General features: G+C 37.6%; 1 protein-coding gene across 4 annotated transcripts in view; it reads left to right on the top strand.

The window, feature by feature from the left end:
- The window catches only part of LOC138318086 (lysosomal-trafficking regulator-like), a 58,629-nt gene that overhangs the window by 9,931 nt on the left and 31,093 nt on the right, over window positions 1-17,605 (top strand). For 3 of the 4 annotated variants that reach the window (XM_069260172.1, XM_069260170.1, XM_069260173.1), the window contains 14 exons: window positions 1,956-2,121; window positions 4,472-4,574; window positions 4,857-7,462; window positions 10,899-10,937; window positions 11,926-12,093; window positions 13,240-13,566; window positions 13,877-13,943; window positions 14,268-14,374; window positions 14,494-14,932; window positions 15,270-15,414; window positions 15,577-15,748; window positions 16,181-16,370; window positions 16,606-16,799; window positions 17,073-17,522. In XM_069260172.1, the coding sequence (XP_069116273.1) occupies window positions 1,956-2,121; window positions 4,472-4,574; window positions 4,857-7,462; window positions 10,899-10,937; window positions 11,926-12,093; window positions 13,240-13,566; window positions 13,877-13,943; window positions 14,268-14,374; window positions 14,494-14,932; window positions 15,270-15,414; window positions 15,577-15,748; window positions 16,181-16,370; window positions 16,606-16,799; window positions 17,073-17,522 (5,173 nt within the window). The remainder of the gene's footprint in view (window positions 1-1,955; window positions 2,122-4,471; window positions 4,575-4,856; window positions 7,463-10,898; window positions 10,938-11,925; window positions 12,094-13,239; window positions 13,567-13,876; window positions 13,944-14,267; window positions 14,375-14,493; window positions 14,933-15,269; window positions 15,415-15,576; window positions 15,749-16,180; window positions 16,371-16,605; window positions 16,800-17,072; window positions 17,523-17,605) is intronic. The other variant, XM_069260171.1, reaches the window with a different exon arrangement.

Below are 17,605 nucleotides of genomic sequence, written 5' to 3'. Positions count from 1 at the left end.
TCTGTCAGCTAGCATCTAAATTGCAGCATTAATCACAATCATGCACCCAGAGACATACTCAATCAATGGTTGTAATAATGTTGTTTGTAAAATCTTATCTATCTTATTAATTTGCATCAGACATATCTAATATGCTTGTATTTTTTCCATAACAAATAAAATTATTTATCACTTTTGAAGAAAATTGTCAAATTATATTCTTCATGCAAGAAAGTCTTTGAAAATATGTTACATTTCTTACAAAAAGAAAATCGGCCTTTGAAAAATATCAAACAAATCAATCCCAACTGATGAAAACATTTAGAAGGATCTCATGTATATAGACATAGAAATAGTTTTCTCATTGATGACAGTGTGGAATGTTAGAAATGTGGTAACTTGTCATGTCCAGTTGTTACAGCAGTGTTAGTAATGTCCCAAGGGCTTAGATTGTAACTTTAGGATCCTTTCTAATCTCCTAAAGTGACCAAACTCATGTAATGTTACAATGTATAACCAGACTGGTCTAGTCTAGCTGGCTGATCACTGCATTCTTTTCATATTCTAGCTGTTCTTAAATTACCCTGTACTTTTGGATGGGATTATAAATAACAAACTATAGTTTCACTTTCATTTTATTTACAGAAGGATTTACAGAGGTGTGTCATTTGTATTTCAAAACAATGGTTGCATTTTTGATTAGTTGATAAATTCAGTTATTATAATAATGTGCAGGTAATATATATATAAAAGCTCTCATGCATGATCATTAGGAAATTTATTTTGAGGAAGGAATATTTTATAAAGTCTCATCAATTCCAAGTTGAATACCCTATCTACAAATCACCTGAATTGCTGCAAGCAGACAGGTAAGGGGATTGATGTTGTTTTCTCATCATAAGTTATAAATCTACTTTATTTGGGAGATCTAGAAGTCCTAGGGTTGGTCATCTTCGTCCTTAAATTAGTTATCTAAATATCCAGTAGTAAGTTACGGACCTTCTTGAGTTGGTCAGTTAAATTAAAGTACGGGAAATTCAAACTTTTTTCTCAATTTTTATAAATCATGGCTATAGTAACTGGTTATTTCATTTCATACTTCAATCTCCACCATTAGCATTGGTAGTGACAACAACATAAGAGGGAAAAAGCTTTGTAAAATTAAGTAATCATATCTGATGTGCAATATTTTATACTATAAACCTTCAATGAATAAAATTAACAAATTTAAACAATCTATTCTATGGGGATAATGGATATGATAGAATTTCTACTACATATGTATTATATATAAGTGATAGTAAATGCAAAGTAGTTGAGAATTACTTATTTCCTTAGAAACAAAAATGTTAATAGATCTATATTAGATAATGTACATGATATCAATTGATCATAATGGAGGAAGTTGTAGAAGCAAAAATAACCTCTAGATAAATATCTGAAATCCTCTTCGACAAGTATGTGGTACAAGGAAATTACAGAGCTACAGATATACCAAGTTACGATCTGGATCACGTCAACAGATTCTATCTTCCTGATATATATCGTTTTTGTGTCATCTTACTAAGTTTTTGTATACTACAGCAAGAAGTGTATCTGATTACATATAATATCCGTGTAAGGCATTATCATAACATTAGCTAAAGAGTTATATATTTATTTATAAGATTACAGATTACTCTTACAGATGTATATATATGATACAGATCTATACTTATAAGTTAAGTATAGAGTGGAATGTTGGTGATTGTACAACTTGTGCTTAAGATCTATTACATAGTGTAATGGTATAGCTGAATGATTGGCTGATACATTTTACATGTACACTGCAGGATTCATTTCATTCTCATGTATGAGCTATAAATCGAAAATGTTGAACAATTTCTACACTCACCATTGCAAATTAACATGCAACACTGACAGCTCTTAGAATATTCCAATGGTGTAATAAGATATAACATCTATTTTTTTAACAGCGAGATGAGGAGCGTAGTGAACTCCCTCTGTCAGGAGTTTATGAATGACATCATTCAAGTAACCAACAGTGAGGATGACGATGATGATCCAGCTGCCCTACAGAACTATCTAGGGAGGGGGAGGGGCTGGCTACTTCTCCTTCTCATCAGTAAACATGGAGTACAGGTATGTATATATCCCTGCCCTACAGAACTATCTGGAGAGGGGGAGGGGCTGGCTACTTCTCCTCCTCATCAGTAAACATGGAGTACAGGTATGTATATATCCCTGCCCTACAGAACTATCTGGAGGGGGAGGGGCTGGCTACTTCTCCTCCTCATCAGTACATATGGAGTACAGGTATGAATATATCCCTGCCCTACAGAACTATCTGGAGAGGGGGAGGGGCTGGCTACTTCTCCTCCTAATCAGTACACATGGAGTACAGGTATATATATCCCTGCCCTACAGAACTATCTGGAGAGGGGGAGGAGCTGGCTACTTCTCCTCCTCATTAGTACACATGGAGTACAGGTATGTATATATCACTGCCCTACAAAACCATCTGGAGAGGGGGAGGGACTGGCTACTTCTCCTCCTCATCAGTAAACATGGAGTACAGGTATATATATCCCTGCCCTACAGAACTATCTGGAGAGGGGGAGGTGCTGGCTACTTCTCCTCCTCATCAGCACACATGGAGTACAGGTATGTATATATCCCTGCCCTACAGAACTATTAGGATAGGGGGAGGGGCTGGCTACTTCTCCTTCTCATCAGTACACATGGAGTACAGGTATGTATATATCCCTGCCCTACAGAACTATCTGGAGAGGGGGAGGGGCTGGCTACTTCTCCTCCTCATCAGTAAACATGGAGTACAGGTATGTATATATCCCTGCCCTACAGAACTATCAGGAAAGGGGGAGGGCTGGCTACTACTCCTCCTCATCAGTAAACATGGAGTATAGGTATGTATATATCCCTGCCCTGCAGAACTATCTGGAGAGGGGGAGGGGCTGGCTACTTTTTCTCATCAGTAAACATGGAGTACAGGTATGTATATATCCCTGCCCTACAGAACTATCTGGAGAGGGGGAGGGGCTGGCTACTTCTCCTCCTCATCAGTACATATGGAGTACAGGTATGAATATATCCCTGCCCTACAGAACTGTGGAGAGGGGGAGGGGCTGGCTACTTCTCCTCCTCATCAGTGAACATGGAGTACAGGTATTTATATATCCCTTCCCTACAGAACTATCTGGAGAGGAGGAGGGGCTGGCTACTTCTCCTCCTCATCAGTACATATGGAGTACAGGTATGAATATATCCCTGCCCTACAGAACTTTCTGGAGAGGGGGAGGGGCTGGCTACTTCTCCTCCTCATCAGTAAACATGGAGTACAGGTATGTATATATCCCTGCCCTACAGAACTATCTGGAGAGGGGGAGGGACTGGCTACTTCTCCTCCTCATCAGTACACATGGAGTATAGGTATGTATATATCCCTGCCCTACAGAACTATCTGGAGAGGGGGAGGGGCTGGCTACTTCTCCTCCTCATCAGTAAACATGGAGTATAGGTATGTATATATCCCTGCCCTACAGAACTATCTGGAGAGGGGGAGGGGCTGGCTACTTCTCCTCCTCATCAGTACATATGGAGTACAGGTATGAATATATCCAGCTGCCCTACAGAACTATCTAGGGAGGGGGAGGGGCTGGCTACTTCTCCTCCTCATCAGTAAACATGGAGTACAGGTATGTATATATCCCTGCCCTACAGAACTATCTGGAGAGGGGGAAGGGCTGGCTACTTCTCCTCCTCATCAGTACACATGGAGTACAGGTATGAATATATCCCTGCTCTACAGAACTATCTGGAGAGGGGGAGGAGCTGGCTACTTCTCCTCCTCATCAGTACACATGGAGTACAGGTATGTATATATCCCTGCCCTACAGAACTATCAGGAAAGGGGGAGGGGCTGGCTACTTCTCCTCCTCATCAGTAAACATGGAGTACAGGTATGTATATATCTCTGCCCTACAGAACTATCTGGAGAGGGGGAGGGACTGGCTTCTTCTCCTCTTCATCAGTAAACATGGAATACAGGTATGTATATATCCCCAGGGTACAGAACTATGTGGAGAGGGGGAGGGGCTGGCTACTTTTCCTCAACTCTGTATAGAAAGGTCGAGGGGAGAGCTTGTTCTATTGAGTATAAAAGATGGCTGCAGCAAAATTCTTTTTACTGTAGCTCTTTGGAGATAGACTGATTAATTTTACATTGATTACGAAACAAGTTATAACTGATACAAATCACTTTTGATGTTCCGGATGTAAGTACACAAGGGGTCTTAGAGTGGGAGGAAACTGGAGTGTCTGGGATAACCCATGTGATTGGGCAGGTGACCCTGTCAAGGTGAGTGGCTTAACCACTACACTACCCCACCACAATTATTGTAAATGAAGAAGAAGTCTAAAAATCCTGATATTCCCTACTTATTTCATTGTTCTCTCTCTCTCTCGCGCACAGGGATTGTCAGTGGGTCGGGACTTCAGTAACTTGCTAGTCACCCTGCTGCCGTTTTGCCTGCGCTTCAGAGAAGACACCCTTCTTCCCGGGGAGATTAAGGCTGGTAAGTCACCACATTGGTACAGCTAACATTCACTGTAATGATTTGTTACTCTTCTTAGAGAATTCCTTTTTGTTGCAAAAAGTTCTTAAAATGTTTAGTGAATTGTCACAAGATGAATTGGTATCAGGTTTAAATAATAAGTGCAGTAGTTTTAGCTCTTATTGCTTATGATCCTAATATTAACTGGAAAAGCTGTTCTTAGACGGGAAGAAAATTTTAGTCTTTATTGTAGCACAGTTAATGATTTCAAATAAATTAAATTATTGGTTTGCTGAATTTCAGACATGCTGACTTCTAACTCATCAAGTCATTTCCTGCCACCGATAGGCAATGTATTTTCCCAGCTTGAGATGTCCTATAAATGGCAGAAGTCCTCCCAGACCAGGGACAAAGCCATCCCAAAACACCAGCAGGTCCGGAATCGCCATACCAACAAACCTGACAGAAAAATCAGGAAACAGGCTCATAAAAACCAAACTGCTGAATCATCTGATCAAGATGAAGGCAGTAACCATTCAAATGAGGAGCAGGCACCACGGATAAGAAGGAACAAACGGCTGATAAGGAGATGTTTGATGTCTGGGTCACGTCTCCAGGAGAACTACTCACGACAGGATTCTGTGATCGAAGAAAACGAACAGGAAATTTATGCTATGCTGACAGAAGTGAAGAAAGACCCCAAACATTGTTGTGTTCAGGACTTGTGTAGTCTGATACTCAACCTCATTCAGAGTTTGTGTTTACTTGACTTAGATCAGGTGTCCTTGATCAAGGTCATATCACCCTCCATCTTGCCACACTTGTTACATGTGTTGACTGGCATGTTTCCCTCGGCAACCAGCGAAGCAGATGAATTGTTAGCCTCTTCCTGGAAGAAAGATGACAGTATATTTTTCCAGAGACAGTTGTTAAGGGTTGTCCTGTCCTTATGTGGTGTTATATCTACACAGCAAAATGGGGTTGGGGTCATTCTGGGTCATAAGGTCACATCCATCTTATTAGATGTGGCCCAACAGGTTCATCATTTTCAAGAAATTAAAGTTCAGCTCTCCATGACAAACCAGAGTAGACCTGAGTCAGCAAAGGCAATTACTGTTGACCAGGAGTTCTGTTTGTTTTCAGAGATAAACATTGGCTTGCTCATGTGTTTTGACATGATATTCCAGAACTTGCCATTTAATCTTGTTTATATAAAAAACGCTGTTGAACTTGTAGAAGATTTTGGACAAAGCCAAGGATTTAACTTTTTAGAATATGTGATAAAGGAATATGACCGACAACAGTGTAATAAGTCCAGTGAGTCCAGCCTAATAGACTGTATAGATGTGGATCCGGTGAAGGTCATCAGCTGTTTCCTAAACACCCTAAAGTCAGTCAAGGTCAATTACATTCACTCTGTGTCCTGTATGAAACGAAAACATCAGAAATGTTACTATGGTTCTTACTTTGACCATCATCACGACATTCTAGGACAGCCAGTTATGATGATGTCAGACACAGAGGTAGATAACCTGACACATTCCACAACTTCTTTACCAGAATCTTCCAGTTCCAGTGGAGTCTGCTTAGTAGCTTCTTGGTGTTCCTTTCTACTCTCTGTTCTACCCAGTATACAGTCTAAAGTATCCCAGATTGACGTTTTAAGTACATTACATCTGTCCTCCATGTGCTGTTGTGTGCCGTTGAAGTCCATCGTGTCTTGTGTTACTAGCAGTGTGAGTGCCTTTTCTCCAGCTATACAAAGTTATGCTTTGGAAACACTTGATAAGATAATCCTGAACCCATACCTCGGTGGGCTGGACAGTATGAATGGTTTTGGTAAATCAGGCTATTGCAGTTCACAATTCTGTCAGAACTATTCAAATTGTTCACATTCTGACACAAAAATGGCAAAAGAAAATGACAACTTTCCAGCAAATATTGACAGTGGGTTCTCAAGTAGAGATGTTTCTAAAAAGTCTTTGACCCAGTATCCAGAACCAGTGTCACGTTGGTCATCCATGGAGTTCTTTAGAGCCCTCTTGTTTTCTTCAAATGCCCATCTTAGTGAACTGACAGCCAAACACCTTCAGGTTTTGGTAATTGGTGCCAGACCTGACCTCAAGGAAGAAATCTTCTTCAGAGTGTATCTACCAGCATTCAGATCCTTTATTGGGATTAGGGGAAAGATGTCACAGAGTTCATCAGAAGAAAGTGAAGGAATCCAGTTCTCAATGGCTACAAAAGTACACTGTCTGTCAGCCCTTCCCTACCTTCTACAAGTAGACGCTGTGCTGAAGGTGTTTCTCACCAAGCGGGGACTAGGGAAGATATGTAGAATTCTGGAAGACGATGGTCTACGAGAACCAACCCTTAAAGTGTTTGAGGCATTAGTTCTTTTGGATGAAAATCGACTAAAGTGTAGCGACAATGAACCAGCAGACAGTGATTCCCTGAAAGGTGGGATGGTTATAAAGGCATTTATAGATGGCCTCGCTGTGAAAACCAAGGGAGACATTGATGAGAAATCACTATGGCCAGGATGCTGTCCTGTTAGTAACAGTTCAACAGCTGGAGCAACAGACGAATCAAACGTGTGCCTCCGAAATCTGGCGCTGATGGTAGATATGTGGGAAACTTGTAGCAAACTCTGCATCAACAGTGACAAGTTTGTGTCCCATTTCAAGGATTCAGACTCTCTGAGTATCGCAGAAGATACACTAATGGTGATATTGAAGCAGATGTATTCACCAAACTGTGAATTGCGCTCAGATACGTCGGAAGATTCCGGTCAAGAGTCCACTGGTGTGGGAAGAGTTATGCCCCCTGTTGGTTGCTTTATGTGGTTGTCCCTCCTCAAGGCTCTCCTCATTGTTTGTAGTGCCTGCTACAAGAACATTGGCCATCAGGTAAAAATATTTATTTTTATATTTCATTTGATTGCTTCTGCGCTTATTACTATAATATTTATAAGCTTCCATACAATACAATGGAACTCTGTTAATTTGAACTACAAGGAACCACAACTTACTGTTACTTGAAATGCAATTTAACTTTTCAATTGTTAAATTCTACGAAAAAATATTACAAAATTATGTGCTACAGCTACAATGTCATATCTGTGAGTTAATGACCAGATAATAAATAGGTTACAGTTACACATTTGCTGAGTGTACATGTTTCTATCACCATGCAAGTCCAGCTTGTTACATGTATGCAGTTCCTGTGTATTCAATGTTGATAACTGACCTAAATATTGATCTGTATGAGTTGTTTATCTAATATGGCTTTAGGTCAAGTTGAAGTAGCATTTTTTTGTGGACAGAAATAATTGTTTAATCTTGATGTGGTCTGATAACCTACTTCTATCTATATCAGGGGTCCATTGCATGTTCAATTGGTGTTAAAATCTAGGTCTAATTAGCAAAGTCACATTTGTATAATTATATATATAAGCCATACCTACAAAAAGCTTGCTACAAAATTTTGTTAAATCATTGATTACATGTTAACTGGTTTACATAATTCAGCTTTTCCTTGAAGCTTATTCTAAAGTTAGCTTATACATATACATTTGTATATAGAGAATGGGTATATATGTTTATTATTATCATATATCTCATGTAAGGAAATGTTCAGTATCTGCTTATTTGTATACCACCGTATTACAATTATATAGCCATCGTTTTCATCAATTCATTTTACTACCAGGTAATTATTTGATTTATCATATTATGATTTAGCAGTATGATTTACTGTACATAGATACACATTCCAATGAATATAATTACTATGTCATAAATATCTGATTTGATATTTTGATTATACAATAATGTCCATATTTAGTGTCAACTATACCCTTATGTAAATAAATATCTGTATTTGTTAACAGAGATAGCAAGCAAATATAGCGGTCAATGTCAGAGTTTGTGGGGTCATTATCAGAGTTCATAAGGTCATTATCAGAGTTCACAAGGTCATTATCAGAGTCCATAGGGTCATTACTAGGCATTGATGTTGTGGTCATCATCAGAGATAGTGGACTTATTGATAAGTGGTGGTCATCCTCTAAATAACTTGTTGGTGAAAATGGTAACCTAGTTAATTACCAGCTCTTAGTAACCATACCCTGCGCATGATCCAACCTTATCTTGTTTGACTCTGTCTTCTTTCAAATCTACCCATCATCTTGTAGTTTCAGTATGTCCTACTTTCAGCTAGAAGAGTTAAATAAATATTCTGTATTCAACCAAATATATATGCAAATAGAACAGTACATGATTATGTGCACACAGAACAGTACATGATTATGTGCACACAGAACAGTACATGATGTCCACAGAATACAGTATGTGCACACAGAACAGTACATGATATGTGCACACAGAATACATGATTATGTGCACACAGAACAGTACATGATTATGTGCACACGAACAGTACATGATTTGTGCACACGAACAGTACATGATTTGTGCACACGAACAGTACATGATTTGTGCACACGAACATACACATGATTTGTGCACACGAACAGTACATGATTATGTGCACACAGAACAGTACATGATTATGTGCACACAGAACAGTACATGATTTGGTGCACACAGAACAGTACATAGTGTGCACACAGAACAGTACATGATTATGTGCAACAGACACAGACAGTACATGATTATGTGCACACAGAACAGTACATGATTATGTGCACACAGAACAGTACATGATTATGTGCACACAGAACAGTACATGATTATGTGCACACAGAACAGTACATGATTATGTGCACACAGATCAGTACATGATTATGTGCACACAGAACAGTACATGATTATGTGCACACAGAACAGTACATGATTTTGTGCACACAGAACAGTACATGATTATGTGCACACAGAACAGTACATGATTATGTGCACACAGAACAGTACATGATTATGTGCACACAGAACAGTACATGATTATGTGCACACAGAACAGTACATGATTATGTGCACACAGAACAGTACATGATTATGTGCACACAGAACAGTACATGATTTGTGCACACAGAACAGTACATGATTATGTGCACACAGAACAGTACATGATTATGTGCAAACAGTACTGATTATTGTGCACACAGAACAGTACATGATTATGTGCACACAGAACAGTACATGATATGTGTGCACACAGAACAGTACATGATTATGTGCACACAGAACAGTACATGATTATGTGCACACAGAACAGTACATGATTATGTGCACACAGAACAGTACATGATTATGTGCACACAGAACAGTACATGATTATGTGCACACAGAACAGTACATGATTATGTGCACACAGAACAGTACAGTACATGATTATTGTGCACACAGAACAGTACATGATTATGTGCACACAGAACAGTACATGATTATGTGCACACAACAGTACATGATTATGTGCACACAGAACAGTACATGATTATGTGCACACAGAACAGTACATGATTATGTGCACAAGAACAGTACATGATTATGTGCACACAGAACAGTACATGTATGTGCACACAGAACAGTACATGATTATGTGCACACAGAACAGTACATGATTATGTGCCACAAACAGTACATGATTATGTGCCAGAACAGTACATGATACATGATTATGTGCAACAGAACAGTTACAGACGTCTGTTGTGCACACAGAACAGTACATGATTATGTGCACACAGAACAGTACATGATTATGTGCACACAGAACAGTACATGATTATGTGCACACAGAACAGTACATGATTATGTGCACACAGAACAGTACATGATTATGTGCACACAGAACAGTACATGATTATGTGCACACAGAACAGTACATGATTATGTGCACACAGATCAGTACATGATTGTGTGCATACAGAACAGTACATGATTATGTGCACACAGAACAGTACATGATTATGTGCACACCGAACAGTACATGATTATGTGCGCACAGATCAGTACATGATTATGTGCATTTAGAACAGTACATGATTTTGTGCGCACAGAATAGTACATGATTTTGTGCACACAGAACAGTACATGATTATGTGCACACAGATCAGTACATGATTATATGCACACAGAACAGTACATGATTATGAAGGGTTGGAAAAAAATTCTTGATAAAGTACAAAAAGGTAAATGTCAGTTTGTCAGAAATAGCGACCTTAGGTACTAATTAAAGCACTTTCCTTATTAAAATGATAGGAAATAATGAGTTAGAACTTACAGAGAGGTGTCTGTTCATGTTAATGGAATCAGGATATTTTTACATACTTGTAGATAGACTATTTCATCATTTGAATTGATAATGATAATTGTTTGTGCCTGACAGTCAGACGATGAGGATGAATTTGAAGGAGATTATGATGAGGTAACAGTAGAGAAGATTATAGATTTTTCTTCTTCAGTAGATTTACATTTAGTAGTACTAGTGGTAGTGGTGATGGGAGTTTGTTTAAAAATATCATCTCAATATGAAACATCTTAATACCTTCACCTTCCTCTATATATTTTACATTACTGTTCTCTGGAATTTTGATATCATTGTACAGTGGACTTGCAATAATCGGTATTACAGTATAAGCAAAACTTTACTAATTATATAAGTAAACAAAATCTTGCAGTCTGGTCATTTTAAATCTTGTCGGTTTTGGTTGGGGAGATAAGTGTTTAGATTATTAAAGGTCCACTATATATTACTGTAGAATTATACATGGTGTTGGGTCTACATACTTCTCTCTCTATTTTACACTACCTGACAATAGCTCTGTGAAGAAGATATGAGAATAGTAGAGTAGTCTATGATCCATAGTATTATTACCTTCCTCCAACTGAAAGAGTACTATTTGATTCATAAGTCATAAACAAAAGGATCGATGTACATTGTAGAAGCTAGTACCAAACAAGGTATAGTGCATTATGTGTCTAGATATTGTACCACTACTTTTATATGTTTGGAATCTCCAAAAGGTATGTAGGTGATATGTTTTTTTAATTCTAAAAAGAAATATGAAGTATCAATATACCAACAAGTTTTTGATTCTAAAGAATGAAACAATTTTCGAGTTCGCTAGCCAAGGGTTACAATCTCAGAGGAATAGGTGGATTGTAACCGTGGCTAGTGAAGATGGAAACAAGCATACAATATGTACATGACATTATATTGTACCTATAAAATAACAAACTGAAGTTAAATTGTACATTTATTAGGCATATAAAATTAGCAATGGTTTTAGATTTGTAAGCTGTGTAGGAAGCCTTTTGCTGATCAAATAAGCTTTAATATGTATAACCAATAATACCACTCTCCAATGGACATTAAACCAGTTTTGATATGACCATGCTCTCTAATGTTACAGAAACAGATAGAGGAGAGGATCTGGAGGAAGCTTAACACTGCATTCCTTGGCTGTGCTAGGCTCCCAGTTTGTAAACTCAAAATGCTCTTTGACATTATCCTGTCCTCTGCCATGCCGAAAAAGTCCAGCGTCCTGGACATATCTCAGTCCATGAACTTATCGCATATGGTAAGTGGCAGCCTGATTTACTTATCTAAGTCGACCTGTTCTTTAAACTAATTGGTCTTTGACAATTTCTTTCTTTATGGAGACACTGACTAGGAAATTATATTGGAAAAAAATTGTGACAAATTTAATTCAGTTCACCCAGGAGGAACAATGGAGGGCTATACTGAGTGAGCAGCATGAACTTAGTGTCTTCTTAGATATTCAAACCAGCCTTACATTGCGCCCATTGTGGCAAGTTGGCGAAAAAATCCAAGGTACATTTGGATATTGGCAGAGATGATAAGGCTGTCATTTGTATATGTCAACAAAATAGTGATGTGTAAACTATGTGAACAAGGCATTTATGTAATAGTTCATTTCTTAATTCAATGTTGCAATTCAAGTTTTTTGAAACTTGAGATATATTATTCGATAATGTCATCAACATACTTGGTAGAACGAACTACATTGTATATATATTACATTCTCAGACCTGGATGAAACAAGTTTGGCAAAAGTCATACTAGGCAGTAGACAATATCTTGATATCGAATATAATGTCATGCTCATGAACAGTGTTAGCATTGCAGCTATGCTAAAGCTACTATATGAGAGACTGTAATGTAAATTACATATCCTAGTAAATTATATGGCCATCGTGCCATCAGTGTATAGTAATCAGTGACAGTAACATTTGTATAGTGTTCTTCTTTTTCTAAATCATTATTATGAATTATTTTGGTAATCTTCATACACATGGAGGATATAAAGATATCTATCTATCTATCTATCTATCTATCTATCTATCTATTATCTATCTATCTATTCTTTAAACTAATTGGTATAAGTGACAGTCTAATAATCTGTATCTATTGATACAAGAGGAAGTTTGTTTCCTGTTACCCCATTTACCACAATTTTACAGAACTTGGTGTGTGTCACTTTGAGTGTTATTTCTATGTATTACAAAGTCATGTCATGTTTGCTGCAAACTTTAGTTTTAATTACATGTACTTTGTTTTTGTATCCTATAACTCGACCTTACACTATAGGTTTGTCATGATGGATTGACATTTTCTTTTTTGTCAATTTTGTTGTTTTAAAGTGTATTGCAGTGATGGAGTTATGTCCCTTACCTAACCCGTATTACTTTTTATTTGTCGTCAGTATGTGAAGGAAGACCACATAGAAGATGATGATGTAAGACAGATGTTACAAAACCACAGTGACGAGGACCTAGATCATCACGGGTCGACGGAGCGTGGATATGACGCGGATACCGAAGTGATGTCGGATGAAGATCTGAAAAAGGCTGGGATCCAGGACCAGCAAGTACAGCGGGAGTACTACCCAGCTATCTTCCGGCTCGTAGTCAACTTGCTGGTGGCATCACAGAGACAGGGATGTGGCCACGAGATCCTGCCAGACGTCCTTGTGAAGTTATTACAGACACTAGGGTCTAACCATGTGGCTGTGTTGGCCGTCTGTGAGGAGGTGATTATAATGATTGATTTATTCTCATTGGAGACTTAAAAACGTTTATGTTTTATGAAATTATCTTCCTAAAGTTTCAGGATTTCAGATTTTTGCTTCAACATTTCCTAGTAGTATTATGCAACATGAGCTTACTTTATTTTAGCTTGTTCAATCTCCTATAATATCAAAAAATGTCTTTTTCCTTTAATTGTATCAACACTCTTATTCTAGTACATTTTAAGCAGTGTCTTTTCAAACTACAAGGCTTTGTCTTAAATCCAAAAGCACATTAAAACATGTGTATAATTATAATGTTTCTATACACCAGGGATTGCTACATGATATTTTGAAAGGATTCTGGGAAGAACTGGTGTCAAAAACAACTAAAGAATCTGGTAAGGAGAGAGATGTGTAACTGTACAATAACAATATATAGAAAGTAATTTGTATTGTATTGTCAAACATACAGATACAAACGAGTGAAATCTGTTGTAATTAGGACTAGAAAAGTTGTAAAACTTTACTGTGTTATCTGTGACTGAATTGTGCAATAAATATTTTTTTTTTTAAAACTTTACTATTATTGTTCACATAATTGTCCTATATAGAAATCTCAATTTAATTGCTAAAATTACCTGTAGTGGTACTAGTACTGTACAAATTAGTACACTGTAGTGTAAGTATTATTGATACTGTAAATATCGTATATTTGGTTGCAGTACAAAAGGCCCTGATGTCCTTGATTCAACTACTGGCCCAGCACCGCCTGACGGCCCAGGAACTCCAGAAGATCGTCCGTCTTCTCCAGCATCCTGGAATACCACAGGTTTGTGTACATGTAGCACTATAATACTTCAGTTTTATTGACTCTAATTATCTTTTCCATTGTCAAATTTGTTTGTCAGCCTCATTGTTGTACATTTCTTACTTTTCCATATTTAACAGGATCTTGTAGTGTCCACTCTGCTGTCTATAGTTGAAAACTCACGGACCATGCCTCATCATTCAGTGACTTTCCCCTGTAGAAGAAGGAAGGTCAAGGACAAGAAGAAAAAGAGGTCATCATCTACTTCCCAGAGGTCAAGTGAACTTGATAATAGGCCTGATCTCTATAGGACTGGACCCTCTTCATCATTTATGTCTCCATCTGACATTGATGATGCTGCTGATGTTGTTAAGGATATAGATGATAGTGAAAGTCATTTAAAACAAGAGCCATGGCAGCTATCGGCTATCACTCAAGAGGTACGCGAAGGCCTGGTCTGGCCCCCTGGGATAGAGGGCTTTAGTGTAGCTATGTGGCTACAGATATCTGACAATGCTATCCAAACTCAGGGTCATACATGGTCAGCCAAGATGCAAGATTTCTCAAGTTCAACGGAAGGTAAGGAATAAAGAAAAGCAGCACCTAGGTAGATACTGTTTTTCAGCTGTTTTATTTTCTTTGTTTTTGAAAGTGTGAAACTTAGATGCCATAGCTTCTCAGTTCCATCTAATATCAATGTCATAACAAATTGACAATAGCAAACAGCTTTAAGTGGTTAACTGGTCTCATTAAATATTACATATAGTAATTTTTCATGGCTATGAAATAGCTAAACAGTATTTTATGATTGTTTATTTTGATATACAATTCATTTATTCAATTACTAAGCACAATACTAAGTAGATATACATATAGGTTATCATGGGCCTTGTTTAATATCTGTGTGTCATTGTAGATGGACAGTTGTCAGACACAATTACACTCCGAAGTCAGTCTGAGCCCCTAGCCTCCAAAAACCTCCTCCATGTTGTATCCATTGGCAACGAGGACGAATTGTTGGAGATCTGGGTGAACATATCCACAAGGAGTCTTCTGTTTAGGTATTTAATCTTTACTAAAAGGTCCAGTACACTGCTGATTATCATTTTAATTGTAAAAACAAAACAAAAAAACATCATTTGACAAATTCGTGGTGATTGGATGACAAGACAGAGAATATTTTATTTGTAATGTTTATTCCTGTGATTTATTTTGTAAAACAGAATTACATCAGCAACTGTCAAGATCACTGGGCCGATTCAGAAGGAGGCTGTATTTAAGGACTGCCTTCACCTAGAACAGTGGCATCACCTGGTGGTTAGTTACAGTGAAGAACACGACAAAAAACTGAGCAATGATGACACCTTCCCAAAACAGGAAATGTTAAAGGGCAAGGTAAGAGGTTGAAGGTCAAATGTTGTAGATAGTTTACAAAAGTTTCAGCTGCTTTTCAAGTGAATATACTTTCGATGTATAGAGAATGTGTCAGGTTATGAATTATCTTTCCACAGATAAGAGAATATGGGTATGAAATAAAAAGAAATATCCTTGATTAAAAAAATTGAAAATAAATAATTTATATTGTAAAAGATACAGCGTAGAGTTTTTATGTATTAGCAATTCTTGAGACCAATGGGGTTTTTTGTTGGTTTTTTTTTTGCATCTTTAAGTTACATGTACTTGATGTCTGTTTCATATAAAGTTCTCAGAGATTACTGTTGCATTGAAAAGTTTATTTGAACTAGCTTCAATATAATTGTGGTGGTATCAATAAACTTTACACTTTTTTGTCAATTAAATTAACCTACCTTGAAGCTTATGCTGTAGGTGACCTTGACCTTAGATGGCTGCAGGACACACACCCTGTGGCTCCAGCATCAGATGGCACCATCACCAAGGAAACATACCCTGAGTGACACCCACTGTCTAAATGTTTGTCTGGGACATTTGTTAGATGATATTTCAGAGACTGGCCCAGTGGCATCGTGGTCACTGGCATCATTCATGCTTTTCAGAGGTAACAGAAATTTGGCTAATTAACATCAATTAACAAATATTTTTGATGCTTATGAGAATTTCTTTGCTTGAAGAAAAAAGATTTGGTCAGAAAATAAGACAAAATAATTTTTGGTCCATTATTATTTTTTAAAAACAAACAAAAATGAAATGTTAAAAATATTCAAAATGTAAGTTTTGATCTAAATCATCAGAAGGAGATATAGTGAACTGTATGTAACTCTCCTGTTTTCTAGGATGTTGTGTTGAAGAGGAGGAAAGTTTACATCTGTACACTCTGGGGCCAAGCTGTCACACCCTCAGTAAGTGTGATAGTACAGGGATGGGGCGCTCCTACCCTCCCAAACTCTCCAAGGCTACTGTCTCCAGTGGAGGTGTCGCCATGGATACCCTAGTGGGACTCAAAGACGATGACCTTGACAATCTCAGAGTAAGTATACTTATATTACCCTAATTATTTTGTCTAGTAAAAGGATATACCTTCTATTTTGAAAATTATTGCCTTTCTATAATGAATAGAATTACTTTGATAACTAAAGTTGAGTATGAAAATTAGTTCCTGTACAAATTACAAAAAAAAAAAAAAAAAAAAATTACATACAAATTGTAATATAGTTTTAGATAAGCATTGGGATGACAGTAAAATCAAAATTATGATTTCTTAGGATTAGTTTTCAGAATTGTTTCTAAACTTCCTTTTAAGGCCAACTTAGTGCTTACATACAACGCATGGGATGCTGACCAGATGGGTTACTACTCAAAGGTCGGTCCTATCACTGAAGACTCGGCAGCCATTATAAATAACCTGGGACTAACAAGTGTTACCACAAGTCTGTTGTCACAGCAACCAAGTAATATATCAATGGAGGTCCAAGGGGAGATCACTCCTCACACTAACTATATTCTGGAGAAAGCTCTTGAGGAAGTTGGAGGAGCGTCTGCTATTTTGTTTTTGGTTGCTAAGGTGTATGAGGATAAAGATGAGAGATATTCTGATAAGGAATTGTATCAGTCCAAGGCCCTGCAATTGTTATTTGCCTTCGTCAACCACTCGTCCTACATTAGCCGGGATTACATGGCCTGCTCTGGCCACCAGCTTCTCACCAAGGTCCTGACCAGCTCTCACAGCTGTGTAGGCTATCATACACTCAAGGTAAAATTAGACCTCTTCATGTGTGGCTGGTGTTTGTAGTTCTTGGATTTCTACAGTAAGAATATAGCTGCATAAGAATTAAA

This window comes from Argopecten irradians, chromosome 3, assembly GCF_041381155.1.
Source record: "Argopecten irradians isolate NY chromosome 3, Ai_NY, whole genome shotgun sequence".
Lineage (NCBI taxonomy): Eukaryota > Metazoa > Mollusca > Bivalvia > Pectinida > Pectinidae > Argopecten > Argopecten irradians.
Note: the sequence above shows the minus strand (reverse complement) of the source record. Positions and strands in the feature narration are given on the sequence as shown.